Genomic DNA, 20,939 nt, shown 5'->3' on the forward strand with positions numbered 1-20,939 from the left:
TAAATTAGGCCAAAAACCGGCTTTACCGACCCTCCCCCATTGCAAATTCCCGAGTCGAGCGGCCACCCAGAGCGTTATAAAACCTCTTTAAATAATAATAATAATTTTATAGATCCTCACCATTCATTGACAAAAGTCCACCTTCCGTCCAAGAGTTTGTAGAGACTGACTTGCAAGCCTCCAATCGGAAGTCCCTTGCCCATGTCGAGGACGTGAGTTGAAATTGTCGGCTTCTTGACAGTCGAGCACACAATCGGCTTGCCCGCTTTCACCACCTGCAATATCAATTTTCCAGAATTGCCACGATTTCGCAAAAAAAAAAAAAAAATATATTTTCATTTTTTAACATCCACCAACTCACTTTTTTCGCCTGACTTGTGCCCGCTTCTGCAGCAGCAAGTGAAGACTGACTGTTGTCAGCGACAGGTTTCGGCGAAATCGAAACTTGCGGCAGTTTCTTCTCATTCGCAGGAGAGTTGTTGTTAGCTTTTCCCTGGAACTTTTTGAGAACGTATTGGGTACCGGGTGTCCCTGTCCCTATCCCTTTTCCAGAAGAGAGTGTCACGGCTTTCCCGCCACTTCTCAGCAGAAACGTTTTCGCGTTTGCAGCGGAAATTGTGATTTTATTGCCGGGAAGGGCAATTCTGCTCAGTGGAGCGGACCTCGTTATATCCGAATTTACATATTCGAGCTCCTATTGACAGAAAAAAAAAAAGAAAAAAAAGATACCAATCAATTATGATCCGATTCTGGCTACGGGACCCTCAACAATAATCATTTAATTAAATAGAATTTTTTTATCAAAATTATGTTTTTTAATTTTTGAGTAATTAAAATATATTACTGAATCTCTAATAATTTTTTATATTTATCTAAGTGTTGAAGCACTAAAATTTTTGAAATTTTAAGTAATAAAAATATTTGTGTTAAATATAAAAAAGAAAATCTTGTCTCTATTATTATTTTAATTTAAAAAAAAAAAAGAAATTGTATTCAAGTGATGAATGATTTTATTTTAATTATAAAATTAAAGCTACTCACAATTTTTAATTAATTGCTGTTAAATTCAGATTCAGTTCCAAAAATGTAAATCCACGTTATCATTTTCAATGCTCCAAATTGAAGAATCAATCAATGAATTAAAAAATTTGCAAAATTCTAACATTTTAAGCAGTTTTGAACTTTAATTCCAGCTCAGAATTGGTTAAAAATGGAAAATTTCCTGTTCCAATTCCGAATTTTATTCTTTCTTAAAAACTCTCCGTTTCAACTAAGAATTTAAATTTTTTGGTAAAATTGCCTGTAACAAATTCCAATTCATAATTTTAATTTTTTCGAAAATATTCCGATCCAACTTAGAATTCATTCTATTAAAAAATGCCCTGCTCCAGCTCTCAATTTCATTAAATTTTAACATTCCCTGTTCCAAGAAAAATAATAAATTTTTTTCGATAAATACCAGTTTCAACTCAGAATTGGTTAAAATTGAAAATTCCTTGTTCCAATCTGGAATTTTATTCCTTTTTGAAAATTCTCTGTTTCAAATAAGAATTCGAATTTTTTTGGTAAAATTCCCTGTTCCAATTCACAATTTTATTTTTTTTTCGAAAATATCCCGATCCAACTTAAAATTAGAATTAATTTTTTAAACAAAATCCCTGTTCCAACTCTGAATTTATCTAAATTTTTATAATGTCCATTTCCAAAAACAGTTATAATTCTTTTGAATGAATACCAGTTTCAACTCAGAATTGGTTTAAATTGAAAATTCCTTGTTCCAATACGAAATTTTATTCTTTTTTAAAAATTCTCCATTTCAACTAAGAATTCGAATTTTTTGTAAAATGCCCTGTTCCAATTCAAAATTAAAATTTTTTTCTCGAAAATTTCCCTGCTTCAACTCAGAATTACAATTCTTTTAAAAAATTTTCTGTTCCAATTCCGAATTTTATTCCTTTTCAAAAATTCTCCGTTTCAACTAAAAATTAGATTTTTTGGTAAAATTCCCTGTTCCAATTCATAATTTTTATTATTTTTCGAAAATATTCCGATCCAACTTAAAATTAGAATTCATTCTTTAAAAAAAATCCCTGTTCCAGCTCTTAATTTATATAAATTTAAAAAGTCCCTGTTCCAGAAAAAATTATAATTCTTTTGAATAAATGCCAGTTTCAACTCAGAATTGATTAAAATTCGGAAATTTCTTGCTTCAACTCAAAATTAGAATTCGTTTGAAAAATTTTTTATTCCAATTCCGAATTTTATTCCTTTCAAAAATTCTCCGTTTCAACTAAGAATTAAAATTTTTCTAAAAAAATTCCTGTTCCAATTCATAATTTTAATTTTTTCCGAAAATATCCCGTTTCAACTTTGAATTCTTTCTTTAACAAAATTCCCTGCTCGAGCTCGGAAATTATAAAAGTTAATTAAATATAATTTTTTAACGTTTTCAATAATTAAAATATATTACTAAATCTTTAATAGTTTTTTATATTTATCTAAGTGTTAAAGCACTAAAATTTTTGAAACTTTAAGTAATAAAAGTATTTTTATTAAATATAAATAAATAAAACCTTGTTTCTATTAGTAGATTGTGAATCTAAAAGTTTAATTAACTCATTTTTAATAATTTTAAGCTAATAAAACTATTAAATTAACCTTCAAACTTAAAATTATAAATTATTAAAAATTTTTCTATTATGACAAAATAGTGTGGTCGTTTTAATTAAAGAAAAAAATTACCGGTCATTTACCCGGTTCGCAAACATTTTTTCCTGGTCAATAAAATTAAAAAGTCGAACACTAAATCTTAAAATTATTCCATCAGAGGGAATAAAAATTGAACTGCAAATAAAAACACTCAAACTGAAACTCTTGAATTTTAAATTTTGAAAATTAAACTTTAAAAGTAGTTTCATTCAACAATTTTATATTCAAATTATCAATAATTTACACGTATAAAATAAAACGCCCTAACATTTTTTACCTGAAAAATTTTTAATTCAATGCAGTTAAAATGATTAATTACAAAATTTATACTTTTAATAATTTAAAGTTCAAAGTTTTAGACTCAATTTGAAAAATATAAATCCATATTCAAATTTCCAATGCTCTAAAGTCTAAATGGAAGAATTGGTTAAAGAATTAAAAAGTTTCTGGATAAAAATTCAACTATTAGTTTTAAAATTCCATTAAGAATTACAATATTTTATATTTAACGCATTTTGTGAAAATTTATTGTTTTTCGGTAGTAAATTAAGATTTTTGTTTGAAAATTGGTTCTTTTAATGAAAATTAATTTTCTTAACTAAAAATGTAGATACACTTTTTCTCGATTTTTTAAAAATTTTATCTTTTTAATAGAAAATTGGTACTTTACGTTTGAAAATTAAACTATTTTTTTTTAATTTGTTGGTCCAAACACTTATTTCTCTAGCTGAAAATTAAACTATTTTAAATATACATTTTTTTTTGTTAAAAATGTATCTTTTTTACTTTAAAATTCATCTATTTTTTTTTCTCTCTGATAGAAAATTAACAGTTTGTTAGAAAATTCAACTATCAGGTTAAAAATTATTTTTTTTTTTTTTTTAATCTTTTTGGTTCAAAATATACATCTTTGACTCAAAAATTAGTTATTTTTTCCATTGAAAATTAATTTTTTTAACTGTAAATTTCACTTTGTTAAAAAATTATTTTTTATACTGAAAATTATTGTTATTCATTAAAAGTTTATTGTCCAAATTTTGTTTAAATAAAAATTTAATCTGTTTGGTAAAAAAAATTAATGTGCATAATTGAAAATTGAACTATTCTTTTTTTTAAATTTATTTATTTGGTTGAAAATTTAACTTATTTACTAAAAAAAATTACGTTTTAGTTGAAATTGCATTGAAAGTTAAAATTTTTTGTTGGAAATTGATTTGTTTTGGTAAAAACTATTCTTTTTTGTTAGAAAATTAACGTTTTGGATAAAAATTCAACAAATTTATTCTTTTTTTGGTAGAAAATTAATATTTTTGTTTGAAAATTCGTTCTTTTATTGAAAATTAATTTTCTTAACTAAAAATGTAACGAAATACTTTGTCGATTTTTTATAAATTAATCTTATTAATAGAAAATTGATTTTTTTACGGTTGAAAATTAAACTATTCTACATATTTTATTTATTTTCTTTTTTTCTGGTAGAAAATTAACGTTTTGTTTGAAAATTCAACTATCAAGTTAAAAATTATTTTTTTTAAATTAATATTTTTGGTTCAAATTTCATTTATTTGGTGAAAAATTAGTTTTTTTATTGCAAATTAATTTTCCAGACTGAGAAAAATTTAGAATGCGCTATTCAAAAATCTTTCATTAACAAAAAATTCCATTTTAGACTTTTATTTTTAAGCTTACATTTTTAATTTAGACAATTTCAAAATTCCAAAATTTCAAATTTCAGAATTCCGTCTTCAAGAAAATATTATTTTAGTCAAAAATATTCCATTTCTAACCCATTAAATTTCCAATTTTTGAATCAGGAAAAAGAATAATTATTGACTATTTACGAATATTTGACTTTTCATTTAAGACGAGTAAATTGAAACCAAATTTTTTTGGATAATTTTTAACTTGTAAATGAAATTGTTGAATTTGAATGTATAAATAACAATTGAACGCTTATTATTTGTTGAAAAAGTTTAAATAATTTTAAAAATGTCCTCAAAATCCACCAGAATTTTTATGATAATTTTTTAAAACCTTCTTTAATATTCTGTTAAAATAATTGTTTAAGATGAAAAATCATTTTCAATTTTCCTAAGAATCTGAAGAAAATTTTTTATTCTTTTAAAGTCTTTCACAATTCTTAAAAAGATTCTAAATTCTTTTTTAAATCTTGAAAAATCTACATTTTGTTTTAAATTGAGCTATCATTTCAAGTTTCAAATTAATTTTGAATCTTTTCAAAACTTCTACATTTCTCTTAAAATTGCTTTAATTTCTTCGAGAAAATAGCAAGTGTTCAATTTTTATTTATACATAAAAATTTTAAGAATTTTTTTTTTGGCAAAATTTTCTGCAAATTTAATTGTAATTTTTTAATTAAAAATTGTTCAATAGAAAAAGAGAAATGACCGGGAATTTATTTGTTGACCCGGAATTTTACAAATTTGTAGGGGAAAAAAATCTTTCAACTTTGATCTTGACCGTTTTTTAAATAATTAGTTCAATTTTTATCTTTTTTAATTATTTTAATTTAACTATATTTAAACTAATTTAAATTAAAAATTTTAATTTAATTTTAAACTAATTTTAAGATAATATTTAAGAAGATTTATAACGATTGACAGAGTTTTCAAAAATGAATGTGGAAAATTTTCAGAAAATTTCTTTAATTTAGCAGAATAAAAAACATATAATTTGAAATAATTTGAAAGAATGTAAAACCGCTTGTAGATGTTTAAAGGTTGTGAAATAAAGTTTCGGAGTATTTTAAGGATTTTTAAACTATTTAAAATTTAAAAAATTACATTTTAATTTGAACAGGGAATTGTCAATTGTTTAAAAAATTTATAGTTGGAACTGGAATTTATCAAGAATAATAATTATTCTGAGTTGGAACCGGGAATTTTCAAATTTTAACAAATTCCTAGTCGAGTACTGGAAATTTTCGAAAAAGATCAAAGTTCTGAATTGGAAGAGGACATTTTTCCAAAGAATTATAATTCTGAGTTGAAGCAAGAAATTTTCGAATTTTAATTAATTCTGAGTTAAAACTGGTATTTATCCAAAAATTTTTAGTCGAAAAAATTAATTGGTAATAAAAAAACTAATTTTCAAGCAAAAATATTAGGTAAAATAAAATTTCATCGAAATAATTCAATTTTCAATTATGCAAATTATTTTCTTAACAGATTACATTTTTATTCGAATAAAATTTGGACAATCAATTTATAGTGAAGAACATTAATTTTCAATTTAAAAAATAATTTTTTTTCAAAGAAATCAATCTTCGATTACATATTGCATTTTTTAGTGCAATTTGGAACGTAATTGTTGAATTTTCAGTAAGAGAGATAAGTTTTTGGACCCAGTTTTTTTTTTAATAGTTAAATTTTCAACCGTAAAAATCAATTTTCCATCAAAAGGATTAATTTTTTCAATCGATAGAACATTCAGTTACATTTTTAGTTTAGAAAATTAATTTTTAATAAAAAAAACTAATCTTTAAGCAAAAATATTAATTTTCTATCAAAATAGAAAATAAATTTTACACAAAGTGCATTAAATTTCAATCAAATATTTTAATTGTTGACAGAATTTTAAACATAATAGTTGAATTTTCATTCAAAATGTTAATTTTCTAACGAAATAGAATACTTTTTAACAAAATAAATTGAATTCCAACAAAACATTTTAATTTTTAAAACCATTTCAACCAAAACGTCAATTTAAAAAAAAACCGCAAATTTTCATTAAATAAATGAATTTACATTAAAAAAATAGAATAGTTTAATTTTCAACTGGAGAAATAAGTTTTTAATCTAATAAAATAAAATTTGAACGAAATAGTTCAATTTTCAATCACACAAACCAGTTTTGTACCAAACAGATTAAATTTTTGTCAAAAAAACCTTTCAGTTAGAAAAAGAAGTTTTTAAACCAAAAAATCTGTTAAAAAAAAAAAATAAAGTATAATTTCCAACCGTCGAATCAATTTTCTATCAAAAAGATACATTTTCTTTTAAATCGAAAAAATATTCAGTTACATTTTTAGTTTAGAAAATTAATTTTCAATAAAAGGACGAATTTTCAAACAAAAGTATTAATTTTCTACCAAAAGAAAAAATTTGTTCCACAAAATGCATTAATTTTTAGCCAAATATTTTAATTTTAAATGCAATTTAAAAAAAACGTCAATTTTCTAACAAAAAACACAAATTTTCAACAAGAAAGAAAAAGAAGAGTTTAATTTTCAGCTAAAAAAATAAATTTTTAAGCTAATAAAATAAAATTCTAACGAATTAGTTTAATTTTCAATGAAAGAAAATCAATTTTTTTTACCAAACAGATTACATTTTTATTCAAACAAAATTTGCAGAATAAATTTTTAGTGAAGAACATTAATTTTCAATTAGAAAAATGATTTTTTATCAAAGAAATGAATTTTCAACCACATATTAGAATTTTCAATTGAATTTTCAACGTAATAATTGAACTTACAAATAAAAAAGATAAATTTTCAAGCAAAAATTTGTAGAATAGTTTAATTTTCAGACAGAGAAATAAGTATTTGGACCAAAAAATTTGTTTAAAAAAATATAGTTTCATTCTCAACCTAACAAATTAATTTTTCTATCAAAAAGATTAATTTTCCTTTAAATCCACAAAACATTTAGTCACATATTTATTTAAAAAAAAAATTAATTTTCAATAAAAGAACTAATTTTAAAGTAAAAATATTAATTTTATACCAAAAGAAAATTTTTTTTACACAAAATGCGTTAAATTTCAACCGAATATTTTTATTATTAACAGAATTTTAATTCAAAACATTAATTTTTTAACAAAACAGAATATTTTTTAACAAAATAAATCAGTCTCCAACATAACAATTTAATTTTTAATGCAATTTCAACCAAAACGTCAATTTTCTAATAAAAAAATGAAATTTTAAATAAAATAAATGAATTTACGAAAAAAAATTAGAATCGTTTAATTTTCAATGAAGCTAATCAATTTTTTTTACCAAACAGACTAAACTTTTATTAAAGCAAAATTTGGACAGTAAATTTTTAGTGAAGAACATTAATTTTTAATTTAAAAAATAATTTTTTTTTCAAAGAAATGAATTTTCAACCACAAATTAACATTTTTAATGCAATTTGGAACGTAATTGTCTAATTTTAAGTTAGTGAAATATGTTTTTGCACCCGAAGTTTTTTCTTTTTTTTTTTTTAATAGTTTAATTTCCAACCGTACAAATCAATTTTCTCTCAAAAGGATTAATTTTTTTTTAAATCGATAGAACATTAACTTACATTTTTAGTTTAGAAAATTAATTTTCAATAAATGAACTAATTTTCAAGCAAAAATATTAATTTTCTATTAAAAAAGATTAAATTTTCACAAAATTAATTAAATTTGAACGAAATTTTCTAATTCTTAATAGAATTTTAAAATTAGTAGTTGAACTTTTTATCCAAAAAGTTAATTTTCTAAAATAGAATAATTTTTAACAAAATAAATGAATTTTCAATCAAAAATTTTAACTTTAAATGCAATTTTCAACAAAATAAATGTATTTATAAAAAAATAGAATAGTTAAATTTTCAACTGGAGAAATAAGTTTTTAAGTTAATAAAATAAAATTTCAAAGAAATAGTTCAATTTTCAATCATAAAAATTAATTTTGTACCAAATAGATTAAACTTCTATAAAAAAAATTAAAAAAATTTTTTTTTAATGAAGACCATTAATTTTTAACTAAAAAAAATAATCTTTTATCCAAGAAATGAATTTTCAACCACACATTAAAATTTTTAATGTAATTTTTAACGTAATAGTTGAATTTTCAATCCAAGAGTTGAATATCTTCAGTAAAAAATATGTAGAATAGTTTAATTTTCAATGAAAAATATTAATTTTCTACCAAAAAAGAATAAATTTTACACAAAATGTATTAATTTGCAACCAAATAATTTAATTCTTAACGAAATGCGAGCTCGGCCCTCATTAATAAAAAATATTTGAAGTAGCGCTCAATCGAATCCAGTAAATATTCAGAATCAAAAATCGGATTAAAATAATAAAAATTGGCTTGAATCAGCTCTCAAAAAATTCTTCGATCGAAATAATTCCAATAAAATAAATTTCGATTCAGAAGATGATCGAATCCTAAAAAAAAGAGACTAAACCAATCATTAAATCGTTTCTTTTTTTGGATAGGTAGTTATTTATTTATTGTTTGTTTATTTGTTTCTGTTTCTTTACCTGGGGTATCAACTCCTCGTTTTCGGAAGATTGTTCCTCAATGATTTGATGCTCCACCTCAATGGATTCCATTGGATTTTCACTTTCTGCGAGATGATGGCTGATGTCTTCCGAGAGCTCGGATGTTTCCACAGTTTCCGAAACAACGTCCATGTTCAATTGAACATCTTCTGGATTTTCTTCCAACGTTTCTCCATGCACATGTGCCATTGCTTCGGCCAATTTATCACGTTTTATATCCTGCTACATTTTTTTATTTATTTATTTTTGTTTCATAATATGACGAATTAAATAATAATCTATAAAAATCTAAGAGTTCATTCATTCACTTTACTCTTTCCGCATTTCCGTTATTCTTTACAGAGCAAACAAGCTATGTCACTGTTCCAGATCAAAAAAGGAACTGTGTTCTATAACATTTGTCACAAGATGGTGACATAATTGTTCTAGAACAAAAAGGTTAACTGTGTTCTAGAATAATGTGACAAAATTGTGGGAGAACAATTCGCAAACTATGTGACAGCACTGTTCTGTAACAGTTTTTATGAAATTCTTCTATAACAAACTGATCGCAGACTTTTTATAATATTTGTTTCAAGTTTATTCTAGAACTGTGCTGTAATAGTGTTATATCGAAGTTCTAGAACCCTTTTGCAAGTGTGTTCTAGAAAAAATTAGGAACAAAGATTAATAACTGTTTTAGAACAACTGTTATGTTATTGTTCTAGAACTAAACAATCACAGACGTTCTGTTAAATTTGATCCAAGTTTGTTCTAGAACTCTGCCTTAGTCTTGTTATATCGAAGTTCTAGAACCATGTTACAAATATGTTCCAGAAAATTCAGAGACAAAGATTAATAACTGTTTCAGAACAGTTGTTACGTAACTGTTTCAGAACTGACCATTCACAGAAGTTCTATAACTTTTGTTCCGAGTTTGTTCTTGAACAGATCGGCTGTTACAGCGTTCCAGATCTGTTACAAATTTGTTATACAACATTTGCAATTCAGTTCTAAAATTGTTCTAGAATTGTTCTAGAAATGTTACAGAGCAATTGTCACAGCGCAGCATTCTCCATCTGTTACAAATTTGTTATACAACATTTGCAATTCAGTTCTAAAATTGTTCTAGAATTGTTCTAGAAATGTTACAGATCAATTGTCACAGCGCAGCGTTCTCCATCTGTTACATATTTGTTATACAACAATTGTAATTAAGTTCTAGAACTGTTCTAGAACTGTTCTAGAAATGTTGGAGAGCGATTGTCACAGCGCAGCGTTCTCGATCTGTTATGTCTTTGTTATACAACATTTGCAATTCAGTTCTAAAATTGTTCTAGAAATGTTACAGATAAGTTGCCACAGAGTTCTAGATCTGTTACAGAATTGTTACACAAGACTGGCAACCGAGTTCTAGAGTTGTTTTAGAAATGTTACAGATCGTATTTCACAGCGTTCTAGAACTGCTACAGAATTATTCTAGCGTATGGGGGATGACACAGTTACTCGCATGTTCGTAACCTGTTACTAACCTGTTCTAGAACAAGTTCTTTTGTGTTCTAGAACAGTTATAGATCTGTTCTGCAAACATGTTTACTGGGAATACACTTTGCAGTGTCACAAATTTGAAAAATAGTCTCATAAAATTTTGCATGTATTAAACTTGTACGTAATTCGGATTTAAAATTGAACATTTTGCAGGGTGGCTGTTTTAATCAAAGAAAAAAAATTTCCGGTCATTTCACGGTTTTTTCCCGGTTCGCAGACATTTTTCACGGTCAATGAAATTTTAAAAATCGAACTCTATTCTAAACATTTTTCCATTTAAAGTAATAAACAACAAATTAAATTTACACGTATGAAATGGAAGGTACTAACACTTTTCAATTGAAATTTTTTTAATGAAATGCAGATAAACTGTAAAATTTAGAGCTTTTATAAATTATAGAGTTCAAAGATTCAGATTAAATTCCAAAAATATAAATCCACGTTAACAATTTCCAAAAAAGACGAATTTTTGAGACAAATTGCCAATTATATAAATATATAATAATAATAGAATAATTAATTGGAATAGTTACATTTTCAGTAAAAACAAATTAAAATTAAGAAAAACCAAAACAATGCTTAAAAGCATAGTTGCATTTTTAAACAGTGATGCATTTTCAACTAGAATAGTAGAATTTTTAACAAAAAAGATTAATTTTCAAATAAAATGATGAATATTTAACTAGAATACTTGAATTTTTAACATAAAAAAGATATTTTCAAATCAGAAGATTCATTTTTTCTTAGAAAGGGCGGTTTATCAACAAAATGCATGCATTTTACACAAGAGTTGAATTTTTAAATTAAAAAAAAGACCATTTTTCAACTAAAAAGGGCGAATTTTCAATTAAAAGTGCAAATTTTCAACTTAAAAGGGCAAATTAACAACCAAATAGACGGATTTTCAATTAAAAAATATTTATTTTTAATCAAAAATGTAATAACGCAATTTCAAAAAAAAAAAAAAAAAGAATTTTCAAATAAAATGTTAAATCTTTAACTGGAATGTAGTTAATTTTTTAACCAAAAAGATGAATTTTCAATCAAGAAGATTAATTGCTTACTTAAAAAGGACGATTTATCAACAAAATACATTAATTTTAAACAACAGTTGAATTTTTAAATAAAAAAAAGACAATTTTTCAACTAAAAGGGAAAAAAATTCCATTTAAAAGTGGAGATTTTTACCCAAAAAGATGAATTTTTAATCAAAGAAGATTAATTTTTTACTTAAAAAGGACGATTCATCAACAAAATACATTAATTTTTATATACAAAAGATAAATTGTCATCCAAAAATTATAGAGCTAGATTTTAATTACAAAAATTAACGTATATACAACTAGAGAGATAAATTTTTATTTAAATGATGCAGTATTCAACTGAAATAATTACATTTTCAGTTACAAAAAATTTAATTAAAAAAAAAACTCATTTTCTACAAAATAGTTCGAGTGAGAAAATTCATTTACAGCTAAAGAAAAAACGAATTTTCAACAAAATATCTCGGTTTTCAAACAAAGAGATAAATTTTCATTTGACATGATGAACTTTAAATAAAAAATAATTTTTATCACATTTTTATTTAACCTCTAAATTAAATGTTCATTAAAAAAAGGATTTTAAACCAAAAATGCAGTAATTGATATTTCAATCAAAAAATATTTTAATTCAACTAAAAAAGATGTATTTTCAACATGAGTTGCCTTTTTATCTTAAAAAAGATTTTTTCTGTCAATAAGAAAGAAAATATTGCAAAGAAACTCGTAAATTTCCAACAAAATACATGCAGTTTCAACGAGATACTTGAATTTTCAACTAAAAACTATCAATTTTAACCGAAAATAGAATAGTTAAATTTTCCGGTTAAAAAAAAATTAATAAAAAAAATTCAACAAAATAGTTAAATACAGCAATAGCTATTTTTACAAATAAAGAATCAATTTAATTAAATTTCATATTGATATTTAAAGAAAAAATAAACACGCTCCCGAAAAAATTCCCTGACATTTCCAGGTCGGAGTCACATTTTGTCAATAAAAAAAATAATCTGCCAATTTTCAAAAATTGTAAATATTCATATTCAATTTCCTGGAATTTTTTTCGCTATAATGACAAAACTTCTGCAAATTATGCAACATTTTCTGTAAAATTCGTAACAAAATGATTGAAAAATAAACCGAATTTTTTTGTCTAAAAAAAGGGTAAACAATATTTGTTAACTAAAAATTGTATGAATTTTTAGTAATAGCTGAGGTTGCACTTTAAACTCATCTCAAAGGTATAATACATGGATCATATTTATCTTAATGCTTCTACAATCTATACTCTATTCCCCGAGAGAATAATCTGGAGCCGCGCATTTTTACGAATTTTCGTGGAGACACTGTCAAAAAAGTATTTGCCTCGATAAAAGTCTCCAATATTGAAGCTTGCACCTATTTTTTTTATGATGTTCAGGGATCAGGCGGTTCAAATTTCTTTAAGAAATGCTTCAACAGCTGCGCAAAGTGGACCCAAGTGGGTCCGCCCATAGACGGAGAATATTCTACTCTCTCGGGGATTAGAGTATAGGCCATAGGGAATAGAGTATAGTTATCGTACCGTCATCTCCACTTTAATTCTTTTAAGCAGAGTCTTTTGAGTCACATCTTCGTCGCTGACATCCCGCGCGTACTTGTGTTCCGGGAAGTTTGAGTCTTCCTCCAACTCGGCATCATCCTCGACCGTGAACTCAATTTCTCCTCCCTCCTCCTCCTCCTCCTCCTCCTCCCCCTACACTCAATAATTACATCGTTTTTCGTCAGTCATTTCCACATTATGTGAGAATATTTGTAAATGTCAGAAAATGAAAAAAAATAAGAACCAATTCGTCTTCAAGTTCGCTGAAATCGTTCTCGTCGAGTTCCATCGAATTCTTGTCAGTGTCTTTCCTCTTCACGATCATCGCGTTGTGGTACATTAAAGCCGATCTCTGATGTTTCATTGTACACATGTGTTTCAATAAGGAAAGCCGATGAGCGTGCAAATCTTTTTTACAGTATTTGCAAAAGGCTCGGGTCGGTTCATGCGCTACTGATGTTAACCATCCTGGCCGAACAGAAAATTGTGCAATATTCAGGCTGGCCGTTTTAATCAAAAATAATCAAATTACATTCCCAGTCATTTCCCGGTTCGCAAACATTTTTTTACGGGCAATGACATTTAAAAAATCGAAATATGAAACCAAAAAATTGTCCATTTGATGTCACAAAAACCTGAACTGCACATTTTACATTTTTATAAATTGAAATTTAAATGTTGTTTCATTCGACAATTTTGTATTACAATTATCAATAATTTACACGTGTAAAATGGAACACCCTACAATTTTTCATCTGAACAAATTGAAATGAAAATGCAATTAAATTGCCAAATTAGAAATTTCAAACTTTTAGTAATTTTAAACTTCAAAGATTCAAATTCAGTTCAAAAATGTAAATCCACGTCATTATTTTCAATGCTCTAAATTGAAGAATTAGTTAATGCATTAAAAAATTTGCAAAATTGTATTATTTTAAGAAATTTGAAATTCTACTTTCAGCACAGAATTAATTAAAAATGGAAAAATTTACTGAAAAAATTCTCCTGGATAAATTCCAGTTCAAACTAAGAATTGGAAAAAAAAATTAAAAATGTCCTGTTTAAATCCAGATTTTTAACGCTTTTCAAAAAATGTTCTGTTCAAATCCAGAATTTTAATTCTTTTCGAAAATCCTTCATTTCAACTAATTCTAAGAATTAGAACCTTTACGTCAAATTTCCTGTTCCAATCAATAATTTAAACTTTTTTGAAAATATCTCGTTTCAACCCAGATTAATAATTTTGTTTGAAAAATTCAATTTTCCATTCAGAATTGTTATTCTCCTGGATAAAGTCCAGTTCAGACTCAGAATTGCATGAAAATGGAAATTCCGTGTTTAAATCCAGATTTTTAATGCTTTTCCAACAATTTTCTGATCAAATCCTGAATTTTAATTCTTTTCAAAAATTCTTCATTTCAAATAATTGTAAGAATGATAATTTTTCCGTCCAATTCTCTGTTCCAATTCATAATTTGCATTTTTCGAAAATATCTCCTTTCAACCCAGAACTATAATTTTGTTTAAATAATTCTATTTTCTATTCGAAAATATTATTCTCCTGGATAAATTCCAGTTCTAACTCAAAATTGGTTAAAATTAAAAATGCCCTGTTCAAATCCGAAATTTTATTCCTTTTTGAGAATTCTCCGTTTCAACTAAAAATCAGAATTTTTCTGTAAAAGTCCCTCTTTCAATTAATAATTTTAATTATTTTCTAAAATATCCTGTTTCAACTTAGAATTATAATTCATTCTAATAAAAAAATTCCTGTTCCAGCTCTGAATTTCTTTAAATTTTAACATTTCCTGTTCCAAGAAAAATTATAATTCTTTCGGATAAATTCCAGTTCCAACTCAAAAGTAGTTAAAAATTAAACATTTCCTGTTCCAATTCCGAATTTTATTCCTTTTCGAAAACTCTCCGTTTCAACTAAAAATTAGAATTTTTCTTTAAAATTCCCTGTTCCAATTCAGTTTTTTTTAATTATTTTTTTTTAATTGAAAATATTCCGTTTCAAGTTAGAATTAGAATTCATTCTATTAAAAATTTCCCCTTCTCCAGCTCGGAATTTATTTAAATTCAACTTAGAATTCTTTGTAAAAATTTCTGTTCCAATTCCGAATTTCATTGCTTTTCAAAAACTCTCCGTTTCAACTAAAAATCATAATTTTTGGTCAAATTCCCTGTTTCAATTCATAATTTTATTTTTTTTTCCGAAAATATCCCGTTTCAACTCAGAATTAGTATTATTTGAAAACGTTTCCTGTTCCAATTCCGAATTTCATTCCTTTTCAAAAACTCTCCGTTTCAACCAAAAATTAGAACTTTTGGTGAAATTCCCTGTTTCTATTTATAATTTTAATTTTTTTCCAAACTGTTCCGTTTCAACTTTGAATTAGAATTCATTCTATTAAAAAATTATCTGTTCCAACTCTGGATAAATTCCAGTTCCAAATAAAAATTGGTTAAAAATTTAAAATTCCCTGTTCAAATCCGGAATTTTATTCCTTTTTGAAAATTCTCCGTTTCAACTAAAAATCAGAATTTTTTCTGTAAAATTGCCTGTTTCAATTCATAATTTTAATTATTTTTCGAAAATATTCCGTTTCCATTTGGAATTAGAATTAATTATATTAAAAAAAACCCTGTTCCAGCTCTGAATTTCTTTAAATTTTAACATTTCCTGTTCCAAGAAAAATTATAATTCTTTTGGATAATTACCAGTTTTAACTTAGAATTGACTAAAATTTGAAAATTTCCCGTTTCAACTAAGAAACACAATTCTTTGAAAAAATGTCTTTTTCCAACTAAAAATTTTGTTCTTTTTCGAAACTTTCCAGTACTCAATTCGGAATTTGTTAAAATTTGAAAATTCCCGGTTCCAACTCAGAATAATTATTATTCTGGATAAATTCCAGTTCCAACTCAAAATTGGTTAAAAATTTAAAATTCCCTGTTCAAATCCGGAATTTTATTCTTTTAAATTTCAGTTCCAACTTAGAATTGGTTAAAAATTGAAAATTTCTTTTATAAATCCGAAATTTTATTCCTTCTCAAAAATTCTCCGTTTCAGCTAAGAATTAGAATTTTTCTGAAAAAATCCCTGTTCCAATTCATAATTTTAATTAATTTTCGAAAATATTTCGTTTCAATTGGGAATTAGAATTAATTATATTAAAAATTTCCCTGTTCCAGTTCGGAATTTATTTAAATTTTAACATTCCTTCTTCCAAGAAAAATTATAATTTTTTCGGAACAATGCCAGTTTCAACTCAGAATTGATTAAAATTTGAAAATTTCCTGTTTCAACTGAGAATTAGAATTCTTTGGAAAAATTTTATGTTTCAATTCGGAATTTTATTTCTTTTCGAAAATTCTCGGTTTTAACTAAAAATTTGAATTTTTCTGTAAAATTCCCTGTTCCAATTGATAATTTTTTTTTTTCGAAAATATCCCGATCCAACTTAAAATTAGAATTCACTCTATTAAAAAATTTCCTGTTCCAGCTCGGCATTTGTTAAAATAAAAAAATCCCGGGTTCCAAGTCAAAATTATTATTATTATTATTATTATTATTATTATTATTATTATTCTACATAAATTTCATCTCCAACTATAAATTTGTAAAAGATTGAAAATTTTCTGTTAAAATTAAAAGTTAAATTATTTTTATTTTAAATAGCTTAAACATCCTTAAAATTCTTCAAAATTTTATTTTAAGAAATTGAAGCATATACATGTTCTTTCAAATTTAAAAATGTTCTTAAAGATTTTTTCACAACTTCGAAATATCTTTTTAAATTACTCGAATTTCAAATAATTTTTCAAAATAAAAAATCATTTTCAATTTTCCTAGAAATATTAAAAAATGTTATTATTCTTTCAAAGTCTGTTAAAATTCCTAGGAAGCTTCTAAATTTTTGGTCAAATATTTTACATTTTTTTCCAATTTTAAAATAATTTTGAATGTTTTAAAATCTTATACATATTTCATCAAATTACTCGAATTTTTTCTAATAATAAAATTCAACATTTTGACTAACAAATTTAATTTTGTTAAATAGAAAAATAAAATTGTAAATTTCAAAGTTTAGTTATGAATATTTAATTAATAATTACTGATTTTAAATGAACAGACAGATATTTCTAAATATTCAGTAATTGTTCTTATTCTTAACTAACAAATTTCAAATTGAATGGCTTAAAAATGGAATCGTTTAGTTTGAAATTGAATCAAAGCCTTTAAGTATGAATATATTATTTTAAACTTATTTTTAAATTAAAAATATTTTATAAAGTTTTAATAGGGCGTTCACATTTCCTGCAGACTATCCAACTGAAACAGTTTAATTTTTAACGTTAAAATCTAGAAATTCTAAAATTGTGAATTTTTAGAAAAAAACTTCGATTTTAAATGCTTCTAATTTTTAATTGTTTCAATTTTGAAAATTGAATTTTAAAACTCTTTTAACTCGAATGTACGCTTAAAAATTCAAAATCTAAAATAGAAAACTTTTTTAAGTGAAATATTTTTGAATGGCGCATTCTAAACTGAATAACATCATAATTAACAAAAATTAAAATTAAAATAATTATTTTAAAAAAGGTTGAAATCTAAATTGAACATATTTTTGTCTAAAATTTGTAAAATCCTGAAAAAAAAAATAAATTTACGATCAATTCCTGGTCTAGCGGTCACTTTAAATATTGTTCAAGTCTTCAAAAAAATAGAATCATAATTTGGCATTTATTTCAATTTATTTTAAGGTTTCAGAGATCTGGAATCATCCCAGATAACCTGATGTGCACACGATGCGCGCATGGTGGAGACACGCGTGCGGATAAGCCCACATGAATGAAAAACAAGTTTGAAGATATTGCCAGACTTAGAACACGAAAATTTGTAATTTCAATAAAAATTAATAGCCTCTGAACATTTTTTTCCTGAAATAATATGCACAGGATTTTTTCTACAATATAAAGAAAATATTCTCCACGAGGAATAAATTAAAAATATTTATGCCGGACAACAAAAAATTTTGGATTTTGAAATACGCTAAAAATACACATTTTTGGTTTCATAAAATGTAGATCTTGTTTATCAATAAACAAATAATATTTTCTAGACGTAAGCTAATTTTTCAGTTTTAAGTTTGCGTTTTTTTTTTAATTTTTAACTAAGAAAAATAATTTTTAGACCTAAAACGATCCAGCTTTACTTTTAAACAATTTTATTCGAAATAAAATAAAATTTTAGAATTCTTACAAAAAGGAAGAAATATGGTGGTAGAGTTTGGAAAAAAACACAATTTTTTGTGCAAATTAATAAAGAAACTATTTTCAATAAACAAGAAAATAGAAATATTTATACAGGTTGACGTACAAAATTTGGAATTTCGAATTTTTACCCATAATTGTATAAAAAGCGTTATTTAATTAAAAATTAAATGAAATTAAGAATTTTTTTTCTTTCTTGACTGAAAAATCTTTCTTGATTGAATATTCAATTCTGGTTGAAAATTTACCTGTTTGGTATGAAAATTAATCTTTTATGGTAGAAACTTAATTTTACTTTGTTTAAAAAAGCAACGATTTTATTGAAAATAAATCTATTTTCATTATTTGGTCTAAAAAAAAGGTGCTTTTTTTCTTCAAAATTCATTCAGGGTTCAAAATTTAACAGTTCTGTTGAAAATTCATTTTTTTAGGCTTAAAAATAAACAATCTGGTTTCATTTTTTTTTCTTTCTTAGCCGAACAATTTCTCTTGATCTTTCTCTTTCCCCTTTAAAAATGTATCTCTTTAGGTGGACATTTAATATTTTGGTTTTTGAAAATACGCTTTTTTTTCGTTGAATCAAAATATTTTTTTATTTGGAGTTTAAATCATTTTCGGTTCAAATATTAACTATTTAACTGCTTTATTGAAACTAGTTTTTTGTAAATTCAATTATTTGTCTGAAAAAATGGTCCTTTTTGTAGAAAATTAACCTTCTTGTTGGAAACTTTACCTTTTTAGTTGAAAATTCTACTATTTGGTTGTAAATTAAGTTGTTTTTTTTACTGAAAATTCATATTTTCGGGTTAAAAAGTTAATAGTTTTGTGAAATATTTAACTATTCTCTTGAGAATTATTTTTTTTAACAATTTATTTAAAATATTTATTTTTTCTTTTTTACTTCTGAATTCAATTATATTGTTAGAAAAAATCGCCCTTTTTGTAGAAACTTAACCGTTTTGCTTGAAAATTCATCAGCTTAGTTAAAAATTCAACTATTTGGTTGAAAAATAAACTTTTTCCTGAAAATTTATATTTACTTTTTTTTTAATTTATCAATCAACCTGAAAAGTCCACGGTTAAAAATGTAAATTTATTGTAAATATTTTCATTAAATATTCGATTTCTGGTTTAAAATTTTTTTTTTTTCACTTGAAAATTCAATTATTTGATTGAAAATTTAAAAATAGTATAGAAATATTTTAAGTATAAAAATGTTGTATTTTTGTGCTTTTCGAAATTTAAAATTTCTTTTCTATAACCATGTATAATTATTTTTAATTTATTAATGTTCAGCCACTTCAGACCATTAATTTTAATAAAATTATAAACTTTCGTATTCTAGGCCGGAAAATGTCTCTAAATTTTTTTGATTTTATAAAATTTAGGAATAAAAAATATTTTCTAGGCGTAAGAGCGTTTGATTGGTCTAGTTTTTTTTAAATTGAAAATTTAAAAAGTTCGTTTTCAGACCTTAAACGGCCTGACAGAAGCGTGATAAAGGTTTCAATACGAAATCAGTTAAAACTAAGAAAAAGAAAAAATACTTACAAAATTCAAAAACACTTTTTTGACACCCTGCCCTATACAAAAAAATATAATAAAAATGGCGATTTTTTAGTACAAATACAAGAAAAACAATTTTTTTCATACACGAAAAAATGTTCTAACACTTGTTCTATATGTCTTTCAAAATTAATCAAATGAAAGAATTCTAGTGACTTCGTATTTGGCGCGAAAATATTCGGCCGCAGGGGTTCTTCTGCGACTGATTCCGAACTTCTGCACTTACACGTATGCACGCATTTACAGACGATAAAAGAAAATCTACCAACTGAGAAACCCCAGATCAGGTGGGAAAATATAGAGTGCGTTGAAAAATATCGAGAAAGTTGGAAAAAAATACCTTTGAAATCGGACATGAATTCCCACTCTTTGCGGTACCGTTGAGTGTAGACTCTAGTTTTCGCATAGCTAATTTTTCCTGTCGGCGTGAGCCTTGGTTGCATCTCAGACGAATTGGACTGCAATATAATCGTTTTTTCATCAACCTGGACATACTTGCCGTCCTCCATGGTCGAAATCAAGTTTGAAATTCCAATCCTGGAATACCCAAAATCGTAACACGAAATCACCAAATAGTTTTTTCACTGTTATCCCTAGCAATGGCCGACAACACAACCAGGATCACTCTTTGGAGCCTTTGGATTTTCAGACTTCCCTCCCTACTTCTCCAATATTCCCAAATGTTCCCCAACGACCAACGCAACGCAACTCCAAAGCCAAAACGGTTTTCAACTCTAGACTCTAGCCCCTCCCCCTCTTCCAATATTATTTCAGGGCCGTCACAAAACCCCAGATTCCTCTATTAATACACATGTATATTTTCCCAGTGGGAGAGTTTACCGTGATACGAGCGACTATAGGCTCGCTCTTTCGTCACTAGATGGCAAGAGAAAATCGCGGGAAAAAGGAAATATACAAATTTGAAAAATACATAAAAAAATTAGGAA

The 20,939-nt window shown here is 25.2% G+C and overlaps 1 protein-coding gene across 1 annotated transcript in view; it reads right to left on the bottom strand.

Moving 5' to 3' along the window:
• LOC117175871 overlaps positions 1 to 20,744 on the bottom strand; it is a 25,122-nt gene extending 4,378 nt beyond the window's left edge. Inside the window, exons 1-6 of the mRNA XM_033365673.1 lie at positions 20,333 to 20,744; positions 13,391 to 13,614; positions 13,129 to 13,299; positions 8,977 to 9,219; positions 362 to 694; positions 121 to 275 (exon numbers count right to left, since the gene is read on the bottom strand). Coding sequence (XP_033221564.1) covers positions 121 to 275; positions 362 to 694; positions 8,977 to 9,219; positions 13,129 to 13,299; positions 13,391 to 13,614; positions 20,333 to 20,501 — 1,295 coding nt within the window. The 5' untranslated portion in view covers positions 20,502 to 20,744. The remainder of the gene's footprint in view (positions 1 to 120; positions 276 to 361; positions 695 to 8,976; positions 9,220 to 13,128; positions 13,300 to 13,390; positions 13,615 to 20,332) is intronic.
• Positions 20,745 to 20,939: the final 195 nt, after the last annotated feature.

Source organism: Belonocnema kinseyi, chromosome 7 (genome assembly GCF_010883055.1).
Source record: "Belonocnema kinseyi isolate 2016_QV_RU_SX_M_011 chromosome 7, B_treatae_v1, whole genome shotgun sequence".
Taxonomy (NCBI): domain Eukaryota; kingdom Metazoa; phylum Arthropoda; class Insecta; order Hymenoptera; family Cynipidae; genus Belonocnema; species Belonocnema kinseyi.